Source organism: Balaenoptera borealis, assembly GCF_965194805.1.
Source record: "Balaenoptera borealis genome assembly, chromosome: 18".
In the NCBI taxonomy this organism is placed as follows: Eukaryota; Metazoa; Chordata; class Mammalia; order Artiodactyla; family Balaenopteridae; genus Balaenoptera; species Balaenoptera borealis.
Genome location: NC_138877.1, coordinates 20,282,777 through 20,307,256, shown reverse-complemented (window position 1 = coordinate 20,307,256; position 24,480 = coordinate 20,282,777). Strand labels below are relative to the sequence as shown.

At 36.2% G+C, this 24,480-nt stretch overlaps 1 protein-coding gene and 1 long non-coding RNA gene across 10 annotated transcripts in view; one reads left to right on the top strand and one right to left on the bottom strand.

Moving 5' to 3' along the window:
* LOC309615691 overlaps positions 1-24,480 on the bottom strand; it is a 132,997-nt gene that overhangs the window by 65,986 nt on the left and 42,531 nt on the right. For 2 of the 9 annotated variants that reach the window (XR_014236972.1, XR_014236976.1), the window contains exon 4: positions 11,960-16,835. The exons of 2 other annotated variants lie outside the window; for them this stretch is intronic. This is a non-coding gene — a long non-coding RNA (uncharacterized lncRNA). 5 more of the 9 variants (XR_014236973.1, XR_014236977.1, XR_014236970.1 and 2 more) reach the window with 4 other exon arrangements.
* On the top strand, positions 149-24,246 carry ITM2B (integral membrane protein 2B). Its single transcript, XM_082365703.1, has 6 exons — positions 149-425; positions 19,194-19,322; positions 20,805-21,011; positions 21,803-21,913; positions 22,403-22,553; positions 23,995-24,246. The coding sequence occupies exons 1-6, from the start codon at positions 309-311 to the stop codon at positions 24,078-24,080; spliced, it is 801 nt and encodes a 266-aa protein (XP_082221829.1). The 5' UTR covers positions 149-308; the 3' UTR covers positions 24,081-24,246.

Here is a 24,480-nt window from a genome sequence, read left to right as displayed (position 1 = left end):
GGCAGGGTCTGACTCCGCTCCGATCTGCACGTCGGGTCCGCCCGTAGGACCCCGCCCCGCCCCCTCCGGCCCCGCCCCCTGCCCACCACCCCCGTCCGCCCTCCTCGGGCCCCGCCCCCGGAGGAAAGCGAACGGTCTCTGCCTTCGTCCGGGAGCTGCGAGGCTGCAGGGCTGGTGCCGCAGTATCCCACGCCGCCGCAGCTTAGCCGTGCTCGGAGCCCGGCCGAGGAGGCTGCAGCCGCAGCCAGGAGCCCGCAGCCCGCGCCCCTAGCCCACCGCCGCCCTCCGAGGGCGCCCCAGGCCGCGCCATGGTGAAGGTGACGTTCAACTCGGCTCTGGCCCAGAAGGAGGCCAAGAAGGGCGAGCCCAAGAGCGGCGAGGAGGCGCTCATCATCCCCCACAACGCGGTCGCCGTGGACTGCAAGGTCCGAGGGCCAGGGGGTCGGAGGAGTGGGCTCTGGGCCCGCGGGAGAGCTGCGCGGGGCCGGTGCGGCTCTGCGCCCGAAGCGGCGCGGGGCGCGGGACAGAGTCCCCGAGAGGGCCGAGCTCTCCTTTTTCTCGGGCCGCTCCCCTTGCTTGTCCGGCGCAGCTTCTTTGTAAGAAAGTGCGTGTGCAGAAAGCGGCGGCTGCCGCGGGATAGGGAGCTTGGGAGGCCTGCGGGGAGGAGGATTGGAGAACGGTGCCGAGTGCACGGTCATTGGTGCAGTCCGCGAATGTGCGCGGGGCCAGGACTGGGTTCGGTCGATCTGGAGACCGGCGGCGGCATGCAAAACAACAAAAACAACAGCGGAGTTTGGCACTTCCTCCCAGTATAATGTGCCTAAAATGGCTGACATCATTACAAGCCTACACCTCTGTCGCTTCCTACTTTCGTTTCTAGGCTGAACAGCCCTTGCACTAACTCCGGCTACTGTAAAAGCCTGTTAATTTTAAAAGCATTTTCTTCTTTACCTCCTCTTTTTCCACGGCCCTTCGGTATTGGCGGGTGAACTTCACCGTGGGGTCTGTGGAGGGAGAGAGGGGGCGAGGGAGCGGGCGAGAGGAAAAAGCCAGGTGACGGTCTGCTCAGAGTAGGTTCTGGCTGTTGATTTTATAATTAAAACGACTATTCCCGGTAAAGATCACTAATTACTATGTGGATGTCTGTGTAAAACCGACAATTGACTTTTAAATGATATCAGTATCTTAACGAGAGTCCCTTACGCTAAGTGAAACTAAATGTAACAAACTTGCCTTACGTCCCTTTTAAAATTGTCCTTTATTTTACAAAATCCCCCTTTTAGCGCTAAGCAAAAAATCAGGAGAGGGACCATTACTGTGCTAAGTTTTAGTGGTTTACAATAATACTCATTTAAGATATGATTGTAATTGTCTCAGAAGTTGAATAAAAAGGAAATCCTCACAGCCTCTTTCTACCAGATCTTCTTTAGGCTGCAAAAATTTAATCCTGTAGAAGTTATTTATGTTGCGTAATTTTTAATTTTTTCGTTAGCATTTTTCAAGACCTGTTATGAGTAGGGTAAACTTAGTTCTAACTTTAAAAAAACTAATAATTTGTGCAAGTCTGAGTAATAAGCGTTGTTTTTTATATGATCTAATGAAAATTACTACTGGAAAACACACTGTAAAAAATGTTTGAAAATACAACGTTAATCTGGACGTGCCTGTACTTATTTTTTGGAAATGTTCTAGTTAAAAACACAAACGTCAGGGGTTGACTTTTAAATGACGGTCTTGCCTTGAAATAGGAAGTGGACTGATTCCCTAAAAGGAATTAGAGTTTTGGTATTGGTATTGTTTTCCTGAATCCATTGTAAACTGTCTTGGTCTTAAGAGAAAATGTTTGGAATCCACAGAGGATAATTCCAGCAGCAAATTATTATCTTAGCTCTATGTTTATCTAACATTCATTGTACCTAGAATAAGTTGATAGTCAAGTACTCAGTCATAACAGACTGAAATACGTATATAGAGATTAGATAGATTTTAATCCTATTATTTGTCTTTTAAAAAATCCTATGAACAAATATAACTCCTCCCATTAAAAAAGAGAGAGGGAGAAAGGATTGGATGATGTCACTTCAGATGGCTTTTCCCTGTTCCTGTAGTGAAGGAGATTTGAAACTCTGGACAAAAATCAGAAATAATTTGGGCAGGTTTAAATCTGACTTTTGGCATTTACTGTCATTTCTGAAATGGTGACCCTGTTTTCAGATTCTCAGAATTTCTCACAATTTCACCATATTCAAATACTATGGTCCTAACAGCAGTAAAAAAAGTAACCATTCATAGCTCTGTGCTATGTTTTCTGTTTCTATTTTCTCAGATCCCCATAGCCAAAGAAAAATACTGGAACAAAGCTGTGAGGGCCAGAGTCTTCCTTTGTAAACCACATAGCAGTCATGGATGAACTGGCAGATACAAAATGACTAATTCTTTTTCTAGCTATAAGCTCAAAGACTTCTTTTCTTAAGTGAGTGACAAAATACTGCTCTACATTAAAAGTAGAATCCTTATAATCAGTCACTTAACAGTAAATGAAAACCTTACTTAATAACAGACATTTGTGGACGATCTCTTAGAGCTGGGTCAGTGATTCCTTAATGTTCCCTGGTTCCTTGGGGTGACTGTGCTGGGGAACTACTGAGTTTGACTCCCTGGTTTCTGCACAGAATCAGCCTTCCTGTGTTTGCCTGGGGCATTTCCTTGCCTGGTTGGTGGAGAGGATCCAGTTGAGCTAGTTACGGGCCAGAACTCCTGAACAAGAATTTTGAGTATCTTTAACTCTCCTAGACCACAATATCCCGAAAACCATTGTTTCTCAAAATGTACTCTTAAGGATCACCTGATATCATCTGGGATTCTGGTTTAAAAATGCAGATTCTTCAGACCTTATGCCATAAGAATTCTTATCACTCCAGTCAGCTGGCTTATGTAACAGGCATTCCAGCACTTTTACACTGTTCCTGTCTTTTGCTATTTCTTTAGCTCTTTTCTCACTGCCGGTTGAGGACTCTCTGGAAACAGCTCCATTGTCCCATTTTTCAATCTTGTCTTTTCAGTAGCTATTATTCCCAACAGCCATGTCTGTTGATTATATTACCTCAACTAGCTTGCTATTTATTATTCTTGCCCTACATTTTCCCCTATGTTTTGTTTAATAGAGGTGAATTTGAAATTATATGCATGTTTTATGTTAGAGGCAGCAATTCATTTATGAATGTTTGTGTTTCTACTTTGAACTTTGGAAAATTGTTATATATATGTAAATATCAAAGAAAATACTTTATGTCCTGAGTCGGAAGTCCCAGTTCTGTCATTACACAACTGCTTGATCTTGGGCTTAAGTTTTTAGATTTCTTTATGTGTAAGATGACAGGGTAGCAGCAGATGGTCTGTAAAGGACTCTTCCAGTTTTAAAATTCTATGAAAATGCTAGAATTACATAATTATATTTGGCAGGAATCAAATTGTTTTAACTGTGGAAAAAATAACAACTACCTCCTCACCCTAACCAGACTGTTCCCTTTGTTCCTCCCCATGTTCAGCATGTTACATTCCTTCCTCATATTAAGTAGCCATGGGTCACAGAGAAAGGAGGTAGATAGAGGTATTATGTAATACACTAAATTTTCACTTTGTGTTACCTCACTGTAGAACAGTAGTTGTCAGTAACTCCTTCTGTTGTCATGCCTAATTATGAAATGCCTTTCCCGATCTCAGGCGTCGAAGAAGCTCAAGTTTGCTTCATAGGTATCCCTGCAAGTTGTTTTGCTGATAAATAGTGTTGCCTCTTCTCTGGTGTGCATCGTAGTTGTAGTTGCAGACCTCCTTAAAAGGAAAAGTAAAATGCTCGTGGAGCGGAAAAGATGGGGCAGGATGGAAGCATAAGTGAAAGACTACTAACCCAGTAAGTTCTGAGTTACCCGTCACAAAATGGCTACTTGGATCCTAATTCTTTACACTTTCTGGCATTTCTGTTTGCATAAACAGGACTGGTAATTTTGCCTTCTGGTGGTGTTGGTTTTCATTGTATTTTCTGGTTTTGGGGAGGTAGAGGGGAGAAGGAACATAAAATATGATGACATTTACTGAAATGTTTTGATGTTTACAGAAGGGATGGGGAGCTTGGTTCCCTTTAACAAAAGTGCGTATGATTTCCTAGTTGTGTAATTTAGTGTCTGTAAACATTGGCCAGCAAAAACTTTACAGTCACTGCATTTTAGTTCTTCATGAGGATATTGATATCTGAAGTGAGGGATTAGTGCTGGGAGACAAATTAATTGCCCCTGTGCCTACCAAGTGACTTGGCAGGACCTTGTGTGTACACACGCCTCACGGGCTGCTGCAGCTGCAGAGGGTGGACAAAATTGCATGTTGTGCAGTTGGAGGTTACCTGCTTGGGGTCTTCCCAGTGTCATCTTAAACTTATTTTCTCCGGACTAGATAGAAGCAAGTGTATTATCCTTGGCAAAATCATAAACCTGTATGACGTTATGGAATATCAGCTCTGCCATATATGAGGTTTAAGTGAATAGAAGTATTATTTTAATCAGAAATATCTCTTGAAACACATGGTACAGGCCTATTTAAATTGATTTAGAATTTAACTTTAGAAGTTTTCATTATGTATTGCTAAAGCTTGATGTAAGGTGGGACATTTTATTTATTTGTTCTCCCATACCATAACTTAAATATCTGGAGTGTCTACTTAAAAGTCATTTTCTTTTTTCCAAAAGGAAAATACTTTCTGAATTCATGGTATAACTAAAACTTCTTGGACTCCTTTGTATGTCATAGTGTCAGTAGAGGAAGAGCCAGAAAAATTTGTGTCTTTTCAAAATGACATCGGTGAATGCATCCTCTTAAACTTTTCGGTAAACTTGTCACTTTTTATTAGAGCTTAGACTAAAGGAGTTAAGGACTTTGCCATCAAAGGCTTTTCAGGCCATAACTGCTGCCTGTTAAAATAAAGGATTTGACAATGCTGAATTTCTGAATGTGGTGGTTTTTGTCAAAATGCTGTAGAAAGTAGCAACACTGGAGCCATGTTTTCAAGAAGCTTATGTGTAGAGTTATTTCCTTGGGTCTCTTATTTTCTTGCACAGAGCTTAACAGTGAAAGTTTTATAGGGTAGGCAACTGAAAGTTGAAAATTAGAAATTTTATTATAGATATGACACTAAGAACATCATTAAGAAAATCATTTAATTGTGATTATCCCTTTTAATCAGTATTTATGATACGTGTACTTAATAGCTTTAAAGAAATCTACAGTATAATCCTCTATTTTATATGTTACCAACAATTGAATAAAATTGTTTTTAAACAATTGAAGTTTCTTTTGAGCTCTTTAATTGATTAGAGGAAAAGAAAGAACTTAATGAAGTATTTCTATAATTCTGCCATTTGGGGAAAAGTAAGTAAGAATGAACATAGACTTTTTATTCTTATGCAGAAGACTTTCAATCTTGAGTTTCAGAAATGAAGAAATTACTATTTTTATGATAGAGGGATGTTCTAATTTTTCATTTAATGTTTATCTTTTCATGTTGATAAGTTTCTAGCAGTAATTATATGACTTAAAGCTAAAATATATTTGTCAGAAGAGAAATTAATGTTGAAATTAAATTTGCAGTTTATAAATCCTAAACATTTTCAAGTTAAATATGTAGGGAGTTTATTTGGGAAATTGACACTAAGTATGACGTTAGGTATTTAATACTTTAAGATTTTGAAATATTTGCATAAGCCTTTTTTGGCATAGTTGAATTTCATACTTTAAAAAATGAGAAGTTTTAATGGAGTTTTGTATATTTGAATGTTTAACTTTTAATGCCAAAATTACTTTTCAAGACTTAAATGTTTTGCATAACGAGTTAAGAATAAAGCTTAAATCTTGGATTGTTTTCTCTGCTTTAAATATGATTATGATGTTTAAAATTATTTAATATAAAAACCAAAAAGGTAAGTTGCATTGTTAAGTAGATCACTTACTGCAACGCCCAGAAGAAGAATCCTCTTTATGCTGGGAAAAATGACTTTAAGACTTGGTCCACCGAGGTCTGCAATTTTTATTTATTTTTTACAAATTTTATTTATTTATTTATTTTTGGCCAAGCCGCATGGCTTGCAGTATCTCAGTTCCCCTAGCAGGGACTGAACCTGGGCCACCACGGCAGTGAAAGCCCAGAATCCTAACCACTAGGCCACCAGCGAACTCCCTAGGTCTGCATTTCTTAAGATTCATTTTGTCAGCCGGTCTCTCTAGTATTTCTTTTCTGCTATATATACCATGTCAGTTTAAAAAATTTTTCATTTTATAGCTTTCTCTTCAATTTATTTTACCTTGCTTTCATATTAGTGCTAGGAAAAAATTTCCCAATCCCATCTGGGGCAGTGTTAGGCATGTTAAGCAGAGACGGCAAACTCAGTGCTCCTGGGCCCAAGCAAATGATACAGTGAAGCTAGGCTTTCCCCCCCCCCCCCCCCATATTAAACAACTTAGAATATTCTTCATTTTCATCAAAAAAAAAAAAAAGGATCCAGTGTTGCTTCATCCTCCAGTTTTTAAAGGCAAGCTGCAATCAGGGTTTTTATTTAAAACTTGAGTTTTCAATATTAACAACTAATTCATACCAGAATTTCAGGCAGAAACACTGAAGACTGACATAGGCCACCATTATACAGTCTCCTTTACAGTGGAGAGCAGGGCTGGCAAATTATGGCCCAGGTGTCCAAATTGTGGCCTGCTGCCTGTTTTTGTATAACCCATGATCTAAGAACGATTTTTTTATATTTTTAAATGGTTGGGGGAAAATAATCAATTTCTCTCATTTGGCCTAGTTCCCTCACTCCAAAAAGGGGTATAGTTCAGGAAACCACACTGTCTACTTATTGAGAAGTCAGACTATGCAGTTTGTGCTTTAGGATTTAGATACTATCTCTACGACTTACTGTGTTAGTTTGGGTAAATTATTCCAACTCTCTGTTTCTCCATCAGCTAACTGGGAAATATGATAATCTTTAAAAAATTGATCACAATGCCTGGAACAGAGTAAGACTGAATAGATATTAGCTGCTATTATTACTACTACATCTTTTTATTTTTTTTTAACAATTCAAACTTTTATTTGGCACTACTACATCTTAAAGATTTCTAGAAGTAGACTTCAAGATAGAAGTAGAAAATTAATGAAGCATAGCATTTATTCATTTTGTATTGTTTTTTATAAACTAATACCTCAGACTTAACACTATTTTCACATAGTGTTAGATCCTACTGGCAAAAGTTAATATTGTTACCTGGATCTGATAACTTGGGCAAGTCTGGAAACCTCCCAAGCCTCAGTTTCCTCATTTGTAGAATAGTATAGTGGTACCAACCTTATAGTGTTCTTGTGATGGAATTAACTGTCCCTAGTTCATAGAAACTCAATTAAATGTTAGTGCTTTTCCCCATCCCTATCTTTTAAAAGTCCCACTTTTCCCCCCCTCATCATGCTTGTTTTGGAATATTACTTCTTGTGTTCTTATTACTGCTTATCCCTGCCTCACATGTCAGTTACATAATAAGATTGTTGATAAATAACACCCCGTTTCCCCAAGGTGTTCTGGTGAGGGTCTGTTCCTGCAACTTAAAAATCCTTAGCATTCAGTAGCTATGTCCATTTTTGTATACAAGTATATTTCTCATGATGTAATAGATGTTGACAGAATTTTATAAATCTAATTTTGGGTTTAATCAAAGTATTAACTTAGTTTTAAAATGCAGATACTAGTCCTGCCCTATCTCTGAGGAACCCACTTGTTTTTTTTTTTGGAACCCACTTCTTAAATTAGTGGTTCTCAAACTTTTTGGTCTCTGGACCCCTTTGTACTCTTAAAAATTGTTGAGGACCCCAAAGAGCTTTTGATTTTTGTAGGTTGTATCTATTGATATTTACTGTATTCAAAATTAAAACAATATTTACTGATTTAAAATAATAATGAACCTATAACATGTTAACCTGAATAACATTTGTAAATAATAAAAATTTACAAATAACCAATACATTTTAAGAAGAGTAAGAACAACATTGTTTTACATTTTTGCAGTGTTCTTTACTGAATAGCTTAATAGAAGACAGCTTCTGCCGTCAGCCTGTTGTGCTCTATCACACGTTTAGCTTCTGGAAAACTCCACTGTACATTGCCCAGAGAATGAGAATGGAGGAAACAAGTGTCTTATTTTTATGATGAAAATAGTTTTGACATTGTGGATCCCCTGAAAGGGTGTCCCTGGAGCACATTTGGAGAACTTCTACTCTAAGTACTTGCTGTTTCATGGTTTTTGTTTTCATTTGTGTTTTTTGCAATTTTAGATATTACCTACTGGCTTCCTAATATGGAAAGTGAATATTTAGCCTTTTCTATATATTTACATGGTATATACATAATCTGTTCTCCTAGTATAGTTATAGTAATGTCTGGTTAAATTGATAGTCCATGGTTTTATTATAATTGACATGAAACTTACACAGAGTAAGTAGTAATGCAGTATAACTACTAGTTAATGTAGTTATACTGCATTACATTGAAGTAAGTAGTATAACTTATTCTACTTCCTTTCTTGTACAAAACCATTTTTATTTCCCCTGAATTTGATAATTGACTTCTTGGGTCAAGGGGGAGGATTGCTTAATTTTCTATGTATTGCTAATTCATCCACATACTCTCTGACAGCAGTATAATTGCCTTTTGTATCTACAAACTTATCAGATAACTTACCGAGTTCCATATTTTTCTTGGCGATATTTCATTTGTCATTCTTCAGTCTTTCCACCCAGACTAGTTGTATTCTAGGTATGTTGCTACACAGATGTCCTGAGAGTAATTATTATCCTGGAATTGTTCTGCCTTTGCCCCCATCCTAAGTGGGATCTTACTTATGTTTTATAAATCCAAGAAAAAGCATCTGAGCTCAATTTTTTTTTAAACTTTACTCGTCTGAGAGTCTTTACTCTGTCTTCACATTTAATTGATAATTTATCTGGGCATAAAATTCTAGGTTCGCAGTAATTTTCTTTCAGCATTTTGATGGCATTGCTCCGTTATCTTCTAGTCTGATGCCATTCTGATTCCTGGTTCTTTGACTATGACCAGTTTTGTTTTGTTTTTCCTCTAGAAGCTTGAGATTTTTTTCCTTATGCTTTCAGCTTTCAAAATTGTTACTGACATACTTCGTTTTCTGTCATTTCCATTTTCTGGCTTAAGGTTTATTTATCCCTTTACTATCACTCTGTTGAGCTTTCAGGAGGAGGTAAAGATAACCATTTAACTGGAAATCAATAATAGAACTTTCAACTCAGCTGTCTTCATAGCTTTAAGATTTATTAGAATATTTTCTTTAACATTAAAAATGGGCTTAATGATAACAATAGATAATAATGGAAACTCTGTGCATTTTTATTAACACCAATTTAAGGTCAGACAGGATGACCTAAAAAGAGGCATCTTCTTGTCTCCCTTTTTAATGTTCCGAAATTGTCTTCTTCATGAGTAATTTTAGAGACAACTTACTCACTACCAACTTCATTGTTTTTGCTTTGTGGCTTTATTCCTCTAACTTAGGTTCATTTTTGTAACAATATCTTGCCTTTTTCATTGATTTTGAAATGCTTATATACTAGTGTGTCTGAGTTATTTTTCTTTATTGTTTGTCCTTCATGTGCATATGATTTTAATACTTTTTGTTACTATCCTTTGTAATTTGATGAATAATAGAGAAAAATTCTATTAATTTTGTCAACATATTAATAATACTAACACTACTGTTGTAATGGTTAACACATAGTGCTTACTATGAGTGTGGCTCAATTTAAGTAAACCTATTACGATAGGAAAAATCTGTAGACACTCAGGCTAGGCTATGTCGTTTCTGGTTGGATATGAGTGTTATCCAGTTGTAACATGGTATCACTTCACTTATTACCAGAGTTAATTTGCCTAACCTATTATTTAGGTAGGTCACTGACCTAATAGCTCCATAATTTTCCTTCCCTAAGGTGCACAAGGAGTCAGATGATATTCAGGCCTTATTTGGTGATACAGTACAAATAATTTTATTTAACTTCTCTGGGCCTCATTATATTTATCTGTAAAATGATGTATTGGACTAAATGAGCTTTCATGGCTCTTGCATGCAGGAGCTTTTCTTTCTGAGAAGTATACTGATCACATATTCAGAGGCACCTCCTGCATGGCCAGACCATATACTAGGGATTTAAAATTCACTAAACACCTCAACCTTCAGGAGGCCCCTGGTGTAACTCAGAGAGACCAACCATGTAAACCAAATTAATCACAGCCTACTTAAACATCTGTGTCTGTTTTCACAAGAAAACAACCCCCTGGATCCAAGGGTGAGGAGAGTGGTAGAATAAGGGAGCAAGATAAATGACTATTGAGTGTTTATTGTACATGCATTTGGTGCTAGGCATAGGTTCAAAGCACTTTTTACACGTTCACTGTAGAGAGACAAATATCTCTGATCTCAAGAACTGGAATTATTTTTTCTAATAGTCATTTTGTATAACTTTCAAATTTCTAAACTTGGATGGGAGATGTAACTTTCTACATTTGAATTAATGTTTTTAGAAGATATACTTGGAATTTTCTCTGCAGAAGTTCTGCATTTTACATGGAATGACTCATTTGAATACAAATGTATAGTTATCTCGTTGAATGACATTAAAATCCAAGATTTATACAAAAATGAGTCCAGAACAGGTTTGCTTTTTTTCCCCTCTAATCTTGAGACATAATTTTATGATGAATTATAGAGTAGAGCATTCCTATCATACTTAAAATTTTTAGGAAGACGGTTGATATTCTTATTAGGAATAATATGAACTCATGATTCAGTCAGTGGCAGAAGAAATCTATCTTGACCAATTTATCTATCCCTAGTAAAGGCTGTTATTAACGGTAAATATCATTTGTATATAACGCTGTTGTTTAATCTCACCAATATGAATTGGAAAACCTGATGAAATTTCATAAAGTATTATCATTAGTACACTTCTCTTCAGTGTAGATTGAATAAACGCTATATTTAAATGATGGTCATCCTTTAAAACGTTAGTAAGTAGGAAAAAGAACAGAAGACTTTTAAGGTTTTCCTATATTAATATTCTGCTATGTACCAGATACTCTGCTTGCCCCTAATGATGTAAAAAGTGATTAAATTACAATCCAGCACTAAAAGCATTTACAGCCTGATTTTTTTTTTATAGTTCTGGCCTATTTTTTTTTTAAACCTAGGCATGTGCTAATTTTATATAATGCCAGTAATTTGGTTCAGATTTCATATTTCTCACAGTAGTTAAACTGTTAGGCAATGACTTTAAAATTTTAATTTTTTTATTCCTGTTTTGCTGCTTGTGTATCGTAGGATTTGTTAACAGAAAAGGACATTAATGAGAAATTGGTTTTGTAGACATTGTAATTTTATTTATTTATTTTAATTTTTAAAAATATTTATTTATTTTATTTATTTATTTTTTGGCTGCGTTGGGTCTTGGTTGCGGCACGCGGGATCTTTCGTTGTGGTGTGCGGGCTGCAGAGCGTGCAGGCTCTGTAGTTGAGGCGCGGGAGCTCAGTAGTTGTGGCGCACGGGCTTAGTTGCCCTGCGGCATGTGGGATCTTAGTTCCCTGACCAGGGATCGAACTGGCGTCCCCTGCATTGCAAAACGGATTCTTAACCACTAGACCACCAGGGAAGTCCTGACGTTGTAATTTTAGATTAGTTTCTCTTTTTAAAAATCTGTCCCTGTTCCAAGCGTAAAATAATGCAGTAACGTTAATATCCATATAATGCCAATCACTTGGAAAGCTGCTCCCTTTTTGCATTTCAGACATAAGATTTCTCATGTGGACTTTCTCACCACAGTTGAGATAGTATCAGTCTTACCTGAAAAGTCAAATGAGAAAATAAAATTCAGATTACTGATTTAAATGAGCAAGAGAAAATGCAAACAAATGTTTGGTGTCTTTATAGATTTTTAGCTTCTTAGCCATAGATTTTTGTGTTTTACATATAGCAGAATATATTTGGTAATGAATTAATGCTATTAATGGTGAACAGGTTGCTGGATCATGTCTTTTTGTTGCTTTTTTCCATGCTGGGAAAAGAAAACTAATGTAGAAGCCAGCTGAATAGAACATGTACCAGTGGTAAATGGATGGCACTGGAATCCTACATGATGGTAATCAGTTGGAGCGATTGCCTGTGTAAGTTCTGTGGTTCAAAGAGTATAGTTAGGAGAACATTTTGGAAATTTTTTTAAGTAGATCTTAAATGATGACCAAGGTTTTTATTTTTGAATTCTTATTGGAATAGGAAGTCATTTTCTTTTCCTCTCCAGTAATGCCTTTTTTAATTGGCCTTTTCAGTATTTTGCTGTAGATAGCTTTTTTGTTTGTTTGTTTTTTTAAGGGTGAACATATTTTAAGAGTTTATTTGTAAGCAATTTTAATTAATTTAATGAGTATATTTTAACAAGTTAAATTTATTTCTGTGCATCAATAAAGTATTATGAAAGGAAAAAAGAAGGAATATTAAAAAACAAAAGGTGTAGATTGCTTTTTATTGGCTTTACCCCCAGAAGATACCTGTTTCAGCTTACCTTTCCCAGCTAAGTAAGATGGTGGTGGGGATACTAGTAGCTATCACTTATTTAGCACTTACTATTTATTGTGTGCCAAGCAGTGATCTAAATACTTCACTTGTATTTCCTCATTTAATCCCCACACTAACCCTATGAGATTGGTGCTATTATTAATCCATTAATGATGAGGTGACTGAGACAGAGAAGTTAAAATACCACTTGTCTGTTTCCCATCCTCCAAAATTTTGACATTTCTTGTCTGCTATCAATCTTTTCATCCTTATCTTTCTTAAAGGTTTATATCTTTTTCTTCTTCAGTATCATTTAATGGGCTCTTAGGAAAAAACACTCTCCTTGCTCTTCAGAAGTTGGGAAAGGAGAGGAATTCGAATATACTGGAGTATTAGTTACATACTGAAATTTTCAGACTTTCTAGCTTTATACTGTTCTGTTAATTTTGACAAATACATGCACTTGTGTAATCACTGCAGTCAAGATGCAGAATATTTTCCTCACCCCAAAATGTTCTTTAATATCACTCTGTAGTCAGTCCTGGGTCTCACACCTGTCCCAGTTTTCTGTTCCTATAGTTTACCTTTAGCCAGAACCTCATACAGATGGTATTATACCCTGAGTAGTTTTCCTTCATTCTCATTGTTTCTCTCTGTCCGGAGAACTGGGTGTTGTCTGGAACATCTTTGATTCCCATAGCTCTTGGGCTGTGGTTTTTCTGAGCTCCAATCCCAGCTTCTGTCACCATTTTCGGTTTGCTTATGCCATTCATGCTTGGATTTGTTCTTTGCAAAAGAATACCTGTTCTGTCATTTAAAGGATTCAGCTGCTTTATTCACCATATTAATCCAGTCTCTAAAACCCAGAACTCAAAATCCTTTTATATGGAGAAGTAGTTTAAAATTAGGTTCTCAGAAGGAAGCATACCCAGTCATAGCTGGAAATGAAGATCAAGGTTCAAAACCAAGCAACACTGTAGGAAAGTACTTGGTATGTTTGGTCTTCACTAGGAAGAAAAATGATGAGGGAGGAGTTGAGCAAACTAGAACATGGATGAGAAATCTGTGAAAATTTGAATTATTATATATATTTTTAATGTTGGCAGCTAATTCTGTATTTTGTAAAACAGTGTACAGGCCAAACAACACATCTATGGGCAGCTGGCCTGTGCATCCCCTATTTACTGATATTACTGAATGTGTTTTAAAAAGTACATATTTCTAAATAAGTCTATTTCTGAAGGTTCAGTAGCTTATGCTACTCTGAGTTGAATAAATTGTATTGGTTCTTTTCTGTATTTCTGTTTTTAAATATAAAGTGTTTTATGCCATCTCTTTTTTTCTTTTTCTTTTTTGTAATACGATTTTTAACCCTAAGAGATATTTTCCTCTTTAGTATTCTGGTTCCTAAAGTGGTGTTGTTGCATTTGCTCTAATAATGCAAAATAGTATGTCTGGGAGCTCTGAAAAAGTGTCTCTTCATTCATTCTACAAAGAAGGCTTACATAGAGATGCCAGAGGACGTGAAGTGTGAGTTGTTAGTATGGGCACAGAATAAAAATTATATGAAAACCCTTGCATTTTGTCTGGGTTAAGTTATAATTGAAGCACATTTACGGAAGCCTCTTAGGGAACTGATTGAGGTGACCTAATTCTTAACTAATTGAAGTACCAGAACAGAATTTACTCTTCATTTTGCTTAAGATATAATTGGTTAAGTAATTTTATTATCATATGATAAGATTTATTTGAACCAGAAATTACTACAGTGCAAGAGTGAGAATGCTTTTGAAGCCGCTTCTTTCTATACCTACTGTTGAGGGGTGATTATAGGCCAGTGTGTGCTTCAGCGTCTTCATTTATAAACTGGGGTAAAAACTTGAGGTTTTAGAAAGATTAATGAGGTGATAATTGTACAGCACCTGTGGGAGTTCTTTTACCTTAACAGCATCATTTAAGGTGCACCAGTTTTATTGCAGTACAAGGGGAGGAAATGTCTATGACTTGTTTTAAATTAGGCCAAGTAAAGTTATATATCCCAGTGAAGTTGCTCTTGTTCATGAGTGGTTTTCCTTTTTCTTATGATTTTTATGATTTTTGTTGTTAATTATGAAATAATCCAAGCATACAAAAACAAAGAATTTGTAGTACCATTTATATGTTTTTTTCCTTTTATGTTTTTTAAGTCTTCAATATATGGTGGTTTTTTTATCCAACTTGACTTTTTTTTTGCTTTAGCATTATGTTTCTGAGATTAATCTCAAAATCAACAGTGCTAGTTGGTTTCATTTAGACTTTAATTATATGAGCCCATAATACTTTATTCTTTACTTGTGGACATTAGGTTATTTCCAGTTTTTTTTCTTAATGACCATTCTGCAGTAATCATTATTGAGCCTCTTTTTGTGTACAGAAGTGTTTATCTAGGGTTATGTTATTAGGAATGGAATTACTGGGTCATAAGATATATGTATCTTTAATTGTATTAGGTACTGCCAAATTGTTATTCAAAACATTTGTACCAGCTCCTGTCTACTGTGCGAAAGTCCTCAATTCCCATTGTTCCACACTTTCTCCAGCACTTGGTGTTGTTAGACTTTCTTTTGTTGCCTGGTATATAGGAACTCAGTTGGTATTTTTTTCTCTCATTCCCCATATTAAAATAAAATTTACATGCAGTAAAATGCACCTATTTTATGTGTACAGTTTGATTGAATTTATGGTCATTGTATAGTCATGTATCCACCACCATAATCAAGATATGAAACATTTCCATCACCCTAACAAATTTCCTCATACCTCTTCCATCTTCCTTTCACCGTGACAGCCACTAAGCTGTTTTTTGTCATTATAGTTTTTCCTTTTCATAGGTAGTCTTCTGTGTTGGAGTTTTTTTCACTATAGTGTTTTTGAGATTCAGTATGAATATACCACACTTTTTATCCATTCATCAGTTAGTGGATAGTTGTGTTGTTTCTCGTTTGGGGCTATTATGAATAATGATGCTAGGGCGATTTATGTGTAAATCTTTGACTCAGTTGATTTTTAATTACTGATCTTCAGCAATTTTGCTGAACTCTTAATTAGTTTGAATAATGTGACTTTCTCAGATTTTCTACATAGACAGTTATATCATTTAATATAATCACAGCTTTGTATTCTTTTTTCTAATCTTTTAATCAGTTCACGTTCTATCATTTGTGTACTACCTAGGATCTCTAGTACAATGTTGAATGAAAACCAAGAATCAGTTTTAGTGGGCATTCTCGTATTCCTGACTTGAAAGGGTATGGTTTAATTCTGAAGTTTCACCATTAAATACGAGGTTTGCTGTAGATTTTTGATCATTAGCCTTTTTCATGTTAAAGAATTTCACCTCTTCTGGTTTGCAAAGAGATTTTATTATGAATGGGAGTTACATTTTATCAAATGCATTTTCTACATATTTTGAGACGGTCATGTGGGGTTTTTCTTAAATCTTAACATGTGGCTTTTTTCTCTAAGTATACTCTTTCAAGTTTTAAAATTTAATCATTTAAAATGCATTTTTAAATCACTTAGGTTAACAACATTTCTATCTTGAATATACTTTAATCCCTTCTCTGTGACTTAGACTGTAGCAAGGAACGTCATTTATTTGTCATGCATGCTGTTAATTTTGACTGTAAAATGCTTAAGATTTCAACCATGTCTTAATCACATTTGAATTTCCCACAGGATCTAGCACAGTGCATTGCAAATAACAGGCCCTGAATGTTGAACTGGGCTGCGTGCTTAGGGCTCCTATTCTTTGCTAAAGAGCCACAGTCTCCTGTGCCTCATAAATTCTTATTTTGCCCCCACCTTTCATTGTCACGCTGGCTGCTGATGCGTAACTTTGGGGTCATTAAAAAAATAAATAACCAAGCTTTAAAAAATTTTTTCTACATTCTACTCCCTCATCAAATATTAGTTGAGGGCCAACTAAGTGCCACGGTTGGCTTGGTGCTACCATACTAACCTTATAGAAATTTAGAGAAAAAAAGAGATTAGGCAGACTTTGAAGACCTGATACCTCTTTTATGAAATAGATGATCGTGGTGCATGGACTTTGGGTCTGTAATTTGGCGATTCAGACTCTTATTTCCTGATTCTTAAGCCATGGTTCACGTGGTTGAGGTGCTGAACAAATGACCTGTGAGTAAGTGAGGTATTTTATAAGTTAGATTCTCTTGAGAAATTTAAAATTTTTGTTTTATTGCCATAGTCCTGAGTTGTGATTTTTGAATGAACATGAGAATTCAGACTCCATAGCATGTTACACAAAGTCCCTCTGTGACCTGCCCCAGTAACCTCTCCATTCTCGCCCCTGTACCCCTCACCACCATACTGGGCACTCCAGCCGTACCACATGTGACCCGTGGAGATGTCATGCATTCTGGCCCCATGATTTTATTCATTCTTTGCCCTACACATAATGCCCTTTCACTCTGTCTTCTGCATGGGTAATAAGTATTCATCCTTCATTCTTCCCCAGTATTTTCTCCCCTGGGAAGTCTTCTCCCAATCATCCCTTCTTCTGTGCTTTCTACATTCTCCTGTTAGAGCCTATGGCATATTTATGTTTTTTGTATATTTGTTTTCCAGGCTGATCTGAGCGATCTCTTTCTTGGCAGAGGCTACATGCCCAGTCCTGGCACAGCTCTTGGCACATAGTAGACGTTTATAATTTATTCTTGAAAATATTGTTTGTTGACCTACTAAAAATGGTAGAGCAAAAGGCCTGGACACTTATCAATTTAACGTTCGGGGCTGCATATTCTTTTACGAGTGTCTGCCCGTGCTCTTTGGCTATTCCTTTAAGTGCTGCTAGTGAAGAGAGCCTGCCAAACAGGGGCGTGTTGTACACACATTTGACTGTCTCAGCAGCTGATACCAAATGTTTAGAAATGACTATTTCCATCTGTCATTCTCGTCTCCCCACCCTGCCTCCACCCTAAAATTAATTGTGCTAGGAACTGTTTCTTACCTCAGACAAGGGCTCAAGCAAAACACTACATGTACTTTATCATTCAGGTTTCATAATACCTTATGACTCCGTGGAATTCTTGTAACTTTCTGTTCACAGATGGGTATCTTGTATGGCTTGATAAATTCCTCTAGGTTTATTCTCAGTACACACTACTTCCTTGCAGTGTAGTTGTTGTCTTGAGTATGCATACCATACACTGACATCTGGGCTTGGGCTTTTCCCCGGTAGTACCAAGTTTAAATTCCTTATCTTAGAATTGAAAACATAACCTTAGCTTTCATTCTTTCCTCACTGAATTCTTGCTTCAACCGTATCCAGCATTGTTCATACAGGTTTTCTTCCTAACTTTTAAGTTATATCCTATTTATGGAGGTGTAGGTCAAGTCTACTTTCTCCCTTAATCCATCCCATATTGAGTTTTCCAAGTAAAGGGTAGAGTTATATACTTGAAAGGCTGTACACACATACTACTTACTAGATCATCTTTTATTATGTTGGTTTCAAGTCAGTTGGAGCCTTTCTTTTGCTGTCTGTACTATTTCTTGAGCCACTGGTTATATAACACCAGCAGCTAATCTCATTTGTTTGTCAGCTCTTTGCACATGAACATGGGCACAAATAAGAAATTAGCTATAACTCTGAAGCGACAGTAGAGGGCCTGAGTTAGAAGGGCAAGGCGTGTATCTGACTGAATGTCTTGACCCTAGATGATGTTCCAGTGCTAAATTATTTCCTTGAGGGGGGTCAAAATCAGAATGCTAACAATTGTGTGCTAGTTATACGTCTCTTGACTTAATAAGTTTTTCTTACTAAATCTTTCCTCAATTTTCTACTGCTTCTACTGATATCTTAAAAATGAAGAACTTTGTTAAACTGGGATTCTTTAGGGTAGAGCAGTGGAATTATAGGATTATTTTAAATACATTTGTCCTACTTTTTTGAGATTCTAATTGTTTAAAGAATCTGTTTAATATTATTTGGTCTGTCCCCAGTTTTCCTGCTAATTTTTCTTGTGTTTGGTTAGGAATGGCTTTGTACCTAGTATGAAATATTAATTACCTGCAGCAGGCTAACACATAATTTTATAAATAATCTCATATACCCTGACATTGTAATACACAAGACTCAGCACCATAATTTTGCACGACAAAGTTGTATTGTAGCCTCTTCTGAATTTTTAAATATTAGAAGATATTTTAATCACTAAAAGTTAGGCACAGAAAATAGAAATTGTGGAGTATGTAATTTATTGCTCTAGAGATATGGGTGGCAGGTGGGGTATTGAAAGTTAGAAGAAAGAACTCTCCCAAAAGACTGGTGTCTCAGCTCAGGAGGCATTGGGCTGGGTCCTGGTACCACCACTTAATCATTCCTGGGTGGATTTTGATTAGAGACCTGACTCCTTTGGTCTTTATATCTTTGTTTATAAAATGATAATTATTAAGGTTTCTTTCAGGCTTGACATTTCTGTGATTCTGACTGGAGATAAGATATTGATCATCAGTCTTTTTCATATTTTAGGACCCAGATGAAGTGGTACCAGTTGGCCAAAGAAGAGCCTGGTGTTGGTGCATGTGCTTTGGACTAGCATTTATGCTTGCAGGTGTCATTCTAGGAGGAGCATACCTGTACAAATATTTTGCACTTCAAGTAAGTGGGAAAATGCTAGGGACATTTTTGCCTTTCCTTCACATGTATTAGAAAATTGGCTCAAACCTGTTCTAAGCCTGTGCTTTTTGTCTGTGGCCTTTAGCCAGAGTGGTGGTCTTATTTTACAGTTATGTTAAAAAATCTCCTGAGCATAAGTTTGCTGAACCTATTAGACGGTCACTAAAAGCGGAATAACATTGTTTTGCTGACTAAAGGGTATAGATAGCTGGATGATTTTTCAAAATTGACTAACCCTCAATTTTCCTACCATAATTAATAGCTGAGTTACAGTATTCTCAGTTGCCAGTTGAATAAATACACCAGCCTCAAATGTCATATTGATAAACTATAATTTGATAGACATTTTGGTCTTCCCCACAATAGCCTTTTGCTCCTGGGCCCAGAGTATAGTGGTTCCACTTCTCTCTGCCTCTTCCCCAGTCATTGGTTTCTCTTAAGAATGTGATTTCAGCAATAATGTTGAAGTAATTTAGGATAAAAGTTGTTTATAATTTATTACAGAATAGTAATCTCAGTGGATTAAGACATTTTTTTCTTCTGATTACAATGATTATGATTTATGATCTCTGTTTTGTGATGTATTTCTCTGACAATAATTCAGTACGTTTACTTCTTTTAACATACCAGAGTTTGGAGAAACTATTGACAAATAGATTTTATTTAGAAAATGAAATATTCTACAGAGGATGTGTAAATTTTGTGCTCATTTTCTATATTTTTTGAGATAATGGCATGTTGATAGATGTTAGTGAAATACTAGTCATCCTTCTAATGCAGTTTTTTACAAGAAATGTATTTTTATATAAAAGAAATCATTTGCGATTCCACTGTCCAGAGATATTTGTTGACCTAACATTGTTTTATATGCTCCTAATCTTTATTATATATGCGTACTTTTTAAAAAAATCTTTATAATGATTTGCTATAATCTGATATTTTCCACTTAATTGTGATATATTTTAAGGAAAAATCAGAACTACTTGTATGCCTGTGGAAATTTCAGAAAAACTATCCCTCTTTTGGCTAATAAGAGAAAAATCATGTAATCAGTGAATCACATCAAAAAGTTTTAAAAGTATGTTCTTTCAGAAAAACATTACTGGTTTCTGAATATATTCTTTTATAAAAATAAGGCTTACAGGTAGAAATAGGCCTGTGTGTTTCTTCAAATTTACTTGTCACCAGATGGATAATTGCTTTTCTATTCTGTTTTTGTCGAACACAGAAAGTAAAGGAGAAATCAGCTGCTTTTCTCCTTCTGAAACCGGTTTTTTACAGTACTTTAAAACCTGATCTTAAAGAATGTGTTAACGCTGTAATTAAACTGTCTGACTTGTCATCTAAAAGTAAGAGTTTGCAAGCAAAATGCTATTTAGGTAAAGGTGGCAGCTTAAGTAATACTTAACATTTAAAAACCTGTCTTCCACTGAATTGCTGAAATAGTGTTTAAACTCTCTGTAGCCAGATGACGTCTACTACTGTGGAATAAAGTACATCAAAGATGATGTCATCTTAAATGAGCCTTCTGCAGATGCCCCAGCTGCTCGCTACCAGACCATTGAGGAAAATATTAAGATCTTTGAGGAAGATGAGGTTGAATTCATCAGCGTGCCTGTGCCAGAGTTTGCAGATAGTGATCCTGCCAACATTGTTCATGATTTTAACAAGGTGAGCCAGGTGCCCTGAACTGTAAAAAGAATGCCAGTTCCTTAATTGATACTTTTGTAGTTTCATTTTCAGTATTTGTTAATTTATTCTATTTATGGTTTACTTTTTACTTTTTAAAAAAAATGGCCTTGGGTTTCTTCTGCCCTGCAAGATAAACTCCAACATTTGATGGGCTCTCTGAAGCAGACCCTCAGTGAACCTACCTTTCTTCCCCTTGCCTTGTCTGTCTTAATACACACCATATGCTGTTCTTCCTTTGTTGCTAAATTGCTTTTAGAAATCTAAATGTTTACATGGTTTAGTTTAACTCATTTTAATCCTCAAAACCATCCTATGAGATAGTCTTTCTCAATCAGGTTTCTCATCTGAACCACAAGAACACAAAATCATTTAATTGACTTAGTTCTCTATGGATGGTAGTAACTAGTTAGTACTATTCTAGATGCATAGGAGAGAAGTTAATTTTTATATACAATAGATGGATGCCTTAGAGGGCATTAGGGTTTATAAGTGAGGGGACTGGGGACTAAGTCTCTTAATCAGATGATAGTTTATTTGAGTTAATTTTAATAGTTTGTTGTTATCTGATAAGAACTGTATCTACTAGTAGCAAAATTTCCTCTCCCATTACTATTTCCATTCCTACCCCACCAAATTCTTGATTTGTTGAAATGCAAGTGATTTACACATTCTAATAGTACAAGTTATTCTTAAAAATCCAGTTGCTGCCTGTCTGTATATTGGTAATATTTGTACATTAATCTAATGAAAATATATCTTTTTCTTCCCAGAAACTCACAGCCTATTTAGATCTTAACCTGGATAAATGCTATGTGATTCCTCTGAACACTTCCATTGTTATGCCACCCAGGAACCTATTGGAGTTACTTATTAACATAAAGGTATAAAACTTTCAAATACTTCTTATTATTTATGCTATTACAGCATCTTGGAATTCCTTGTTGAGAAATTAGCCCTATAGGAGCCCATCTTACTGACAGTATGGCTAGTAAGCATTTTACAACGAGGAACTAAGACTTGTGGTTTCAGTTTTTTTCCTTGTCTCTTTTCTTTTAGTAGTTTATATTTTGAAATTAAAATGTAATTTCTAAAATTATATTTAAGTTTTCCTAAAGGACCAGAGAATAAATCGTAGGCTTTTAAAAAATAAGATCTGTGTTGCAACTAATCAGTTTTGATGCCATAGACAATATGTAAACAAATGGGCACAACTGTATTCCAATAAAACTTTATTTATAGAAACAGATGGTGGGTAGTAGTTTGCCAATCTCTGTTCTATACTATAATCTCTTAAGAATTTTGTCTGTTTTCCTTGTCTGTTCAATGTGTGTTTTGAGATATCTGTGTAATATATTCTTTTCCACATGTAGGCTGGGACATATTTGCCTCAGTCATATCTGATTCACGAACACATGGTCATCACTGATCGCATTGAAAACATTGATCACCTGGGTTTCTATATTTATCGACTGTGCCATGACAAGGAAACTTACAAACTGCAACGCAGAGAAACCATTAAAGGTAATACTTTCTAATGTTAAAATGTTGGCCAAAAAAGTTTGTTTCACTTCATTGTGTTAAATTAGATTTAGATGTAAGCTAGTCATTGTTACCAACACGCTTGCCGTGAGTGAGAAAATAAAACTATATTGTACATTGTATAGTATTTCTAGATTTCTGAAGAATCATCTTAATTCTAAATCCACTCTTTTCAGATAGAATAGGCGGATGTGAAATGTCATTTCCTTGAGGTGCTCTTACCTCACTTTGCATATGGCCACTCAGTCCACGTTTCCATCCTACCCCTTTGGTTGAGCTGTACTGTGCAAGGGTTCTGCTTATCCAGAGGGTCTCTAAAGTAGCTCTTCAGTTGTATGCTCAGGGATCTAGGTTCTAAGCAGAGTTTGCCTTTGGGATCACACTGAAGATAACCACAGTCAGGTTAGTTCGAAAGGAATTTGGCTGAAGAATTAAGAGCATTGACACAACTAATGTAGCTTTGCCAAATCACTTAACCTTTGTTTTCTCACGTGATGACATTATCTCCCCATTTTTTTTCAAGATCGTTGTAAAAATAAAATGAAAGTACATGTGACAGAGCTTTAGAAAGTAAGAAGTGCCATGCAGATACACTATGGTGTGATTTCTTTGAAATTGTGGCACCTAGTTAAAGTGCATTCCTGGCTTTTTGTTAGCACTTTTTTTTTTTTTTTTTTTTTTAATTTATTTATTTAGTTATTTATTTTTGGCTGTGTTGGGTCTTCGTTTCTGTGCGAGGGCTCTCTCCAGTTGTGGCAAGCGGGGGCCACTCTTCATCGCGGTGCACAGGCCTCTCACTATTGCGGCCTCTCCCGTTGCGGAGCACAGGCTCCAGACGCGCAGGCTCAGCAATTGTGGCTCACGGGCCCAGCCGCTCCACGGCATGTGGGATCCTCCCAGACCAGGGCTCGAACCCGTGTCTCCTGCATTGGCAGGCAGATTCTCAACCACTGCGCCACCAGGGAAGCCCTATTAGCACTTTTGATAATACTGTTCTCCCACACTGGGCTGGTGAGTCACCTGAAGCCTGCTGCTTGATTTCTTTCATTTTAAAATGATCTTATGGTTCATAGTTTTTTTTTAAGTCATAATTTTACGTATAATAAAATTCACCCTTTTTAGTGTGTAGTTTTGAGTTTCAGCAAATCACCGCCACAGTCAAGATGTAGAACCTTTCCACTACCTTCAAGGTCATAAATTTATATGTATGGCATTATTATTGTTACTAGCATCTGTTAAGATACTTAGTTTAGAAAAGAGAGGGAAATTATTTTCTGCAGTGTTAAAAAAAAAAATCAAACTATAGAAGTTAATGGAATATAGAGTAAAATATTTTTATATGTCTAAATAATAACTGTGAAAATTAACATGAATACTTATTACTGAAGAATCCGAAATTTAAAAAATTTTCCCTTCCAAACAGGTATTCAGAAACGCGAAGTCAGCAATTGTGCTATGATTCGGCATTTTGAAAACAAATTTGCTGTGGAAACTTTAATTTGTTCTTGAACAGTCAAGAAAAACATTATGGAGAAAAATTTAACACCACAGCATAACCCCACCCTTTGTATTTTGTGCAGTGATTTTTTAAAATCTTCTTTCATGTAAGTAGAACACAGGGCTTCACTGTTTTTCATCTCATTAACTCAATTAAAACCATTATCTTTAAAAAATCTTTTTTTCTTTCCAAGTGTGGTGTCCTTTATCTTGAATTAGTAGTTGTATGAAGTCATAGGTAATAGTACACTTCACCATAGATCTTAGGAAGAGTTTAAATTTCATTAATTCATTTATCCAGATTTTTATGTTTTAATTACGCATTTTCAAGAGGAGGGGTTATCTAATAATCATATATCTGCATACGTAAAAATGAACCACAGTGACTTACTTGTAGTTGTTGCCCTGCTAC

Coding starts and splice junctions, on each gene's coding strand:
- ITM2B (XM_082365703.1), top strand. CDS start 309: ATGGTGAAGGTGACGTTCAACTCGGCTCTGGCCCAGAAGGAGGCCAAG. Junction 426..19,193: donor CGGTCGCCGTGGACTGCAAG/GTCCGAGGGCCA, acceptor TTCATATTTTAG/GACCCAGATGAAGTGGTACC. Junction 21,914..22,402: donor AGTTACTTATTAACATAAAG/GTATAAAACTTT, acceptor TTCCACATGTAG/GCTGGGACATATTTGCCTCA.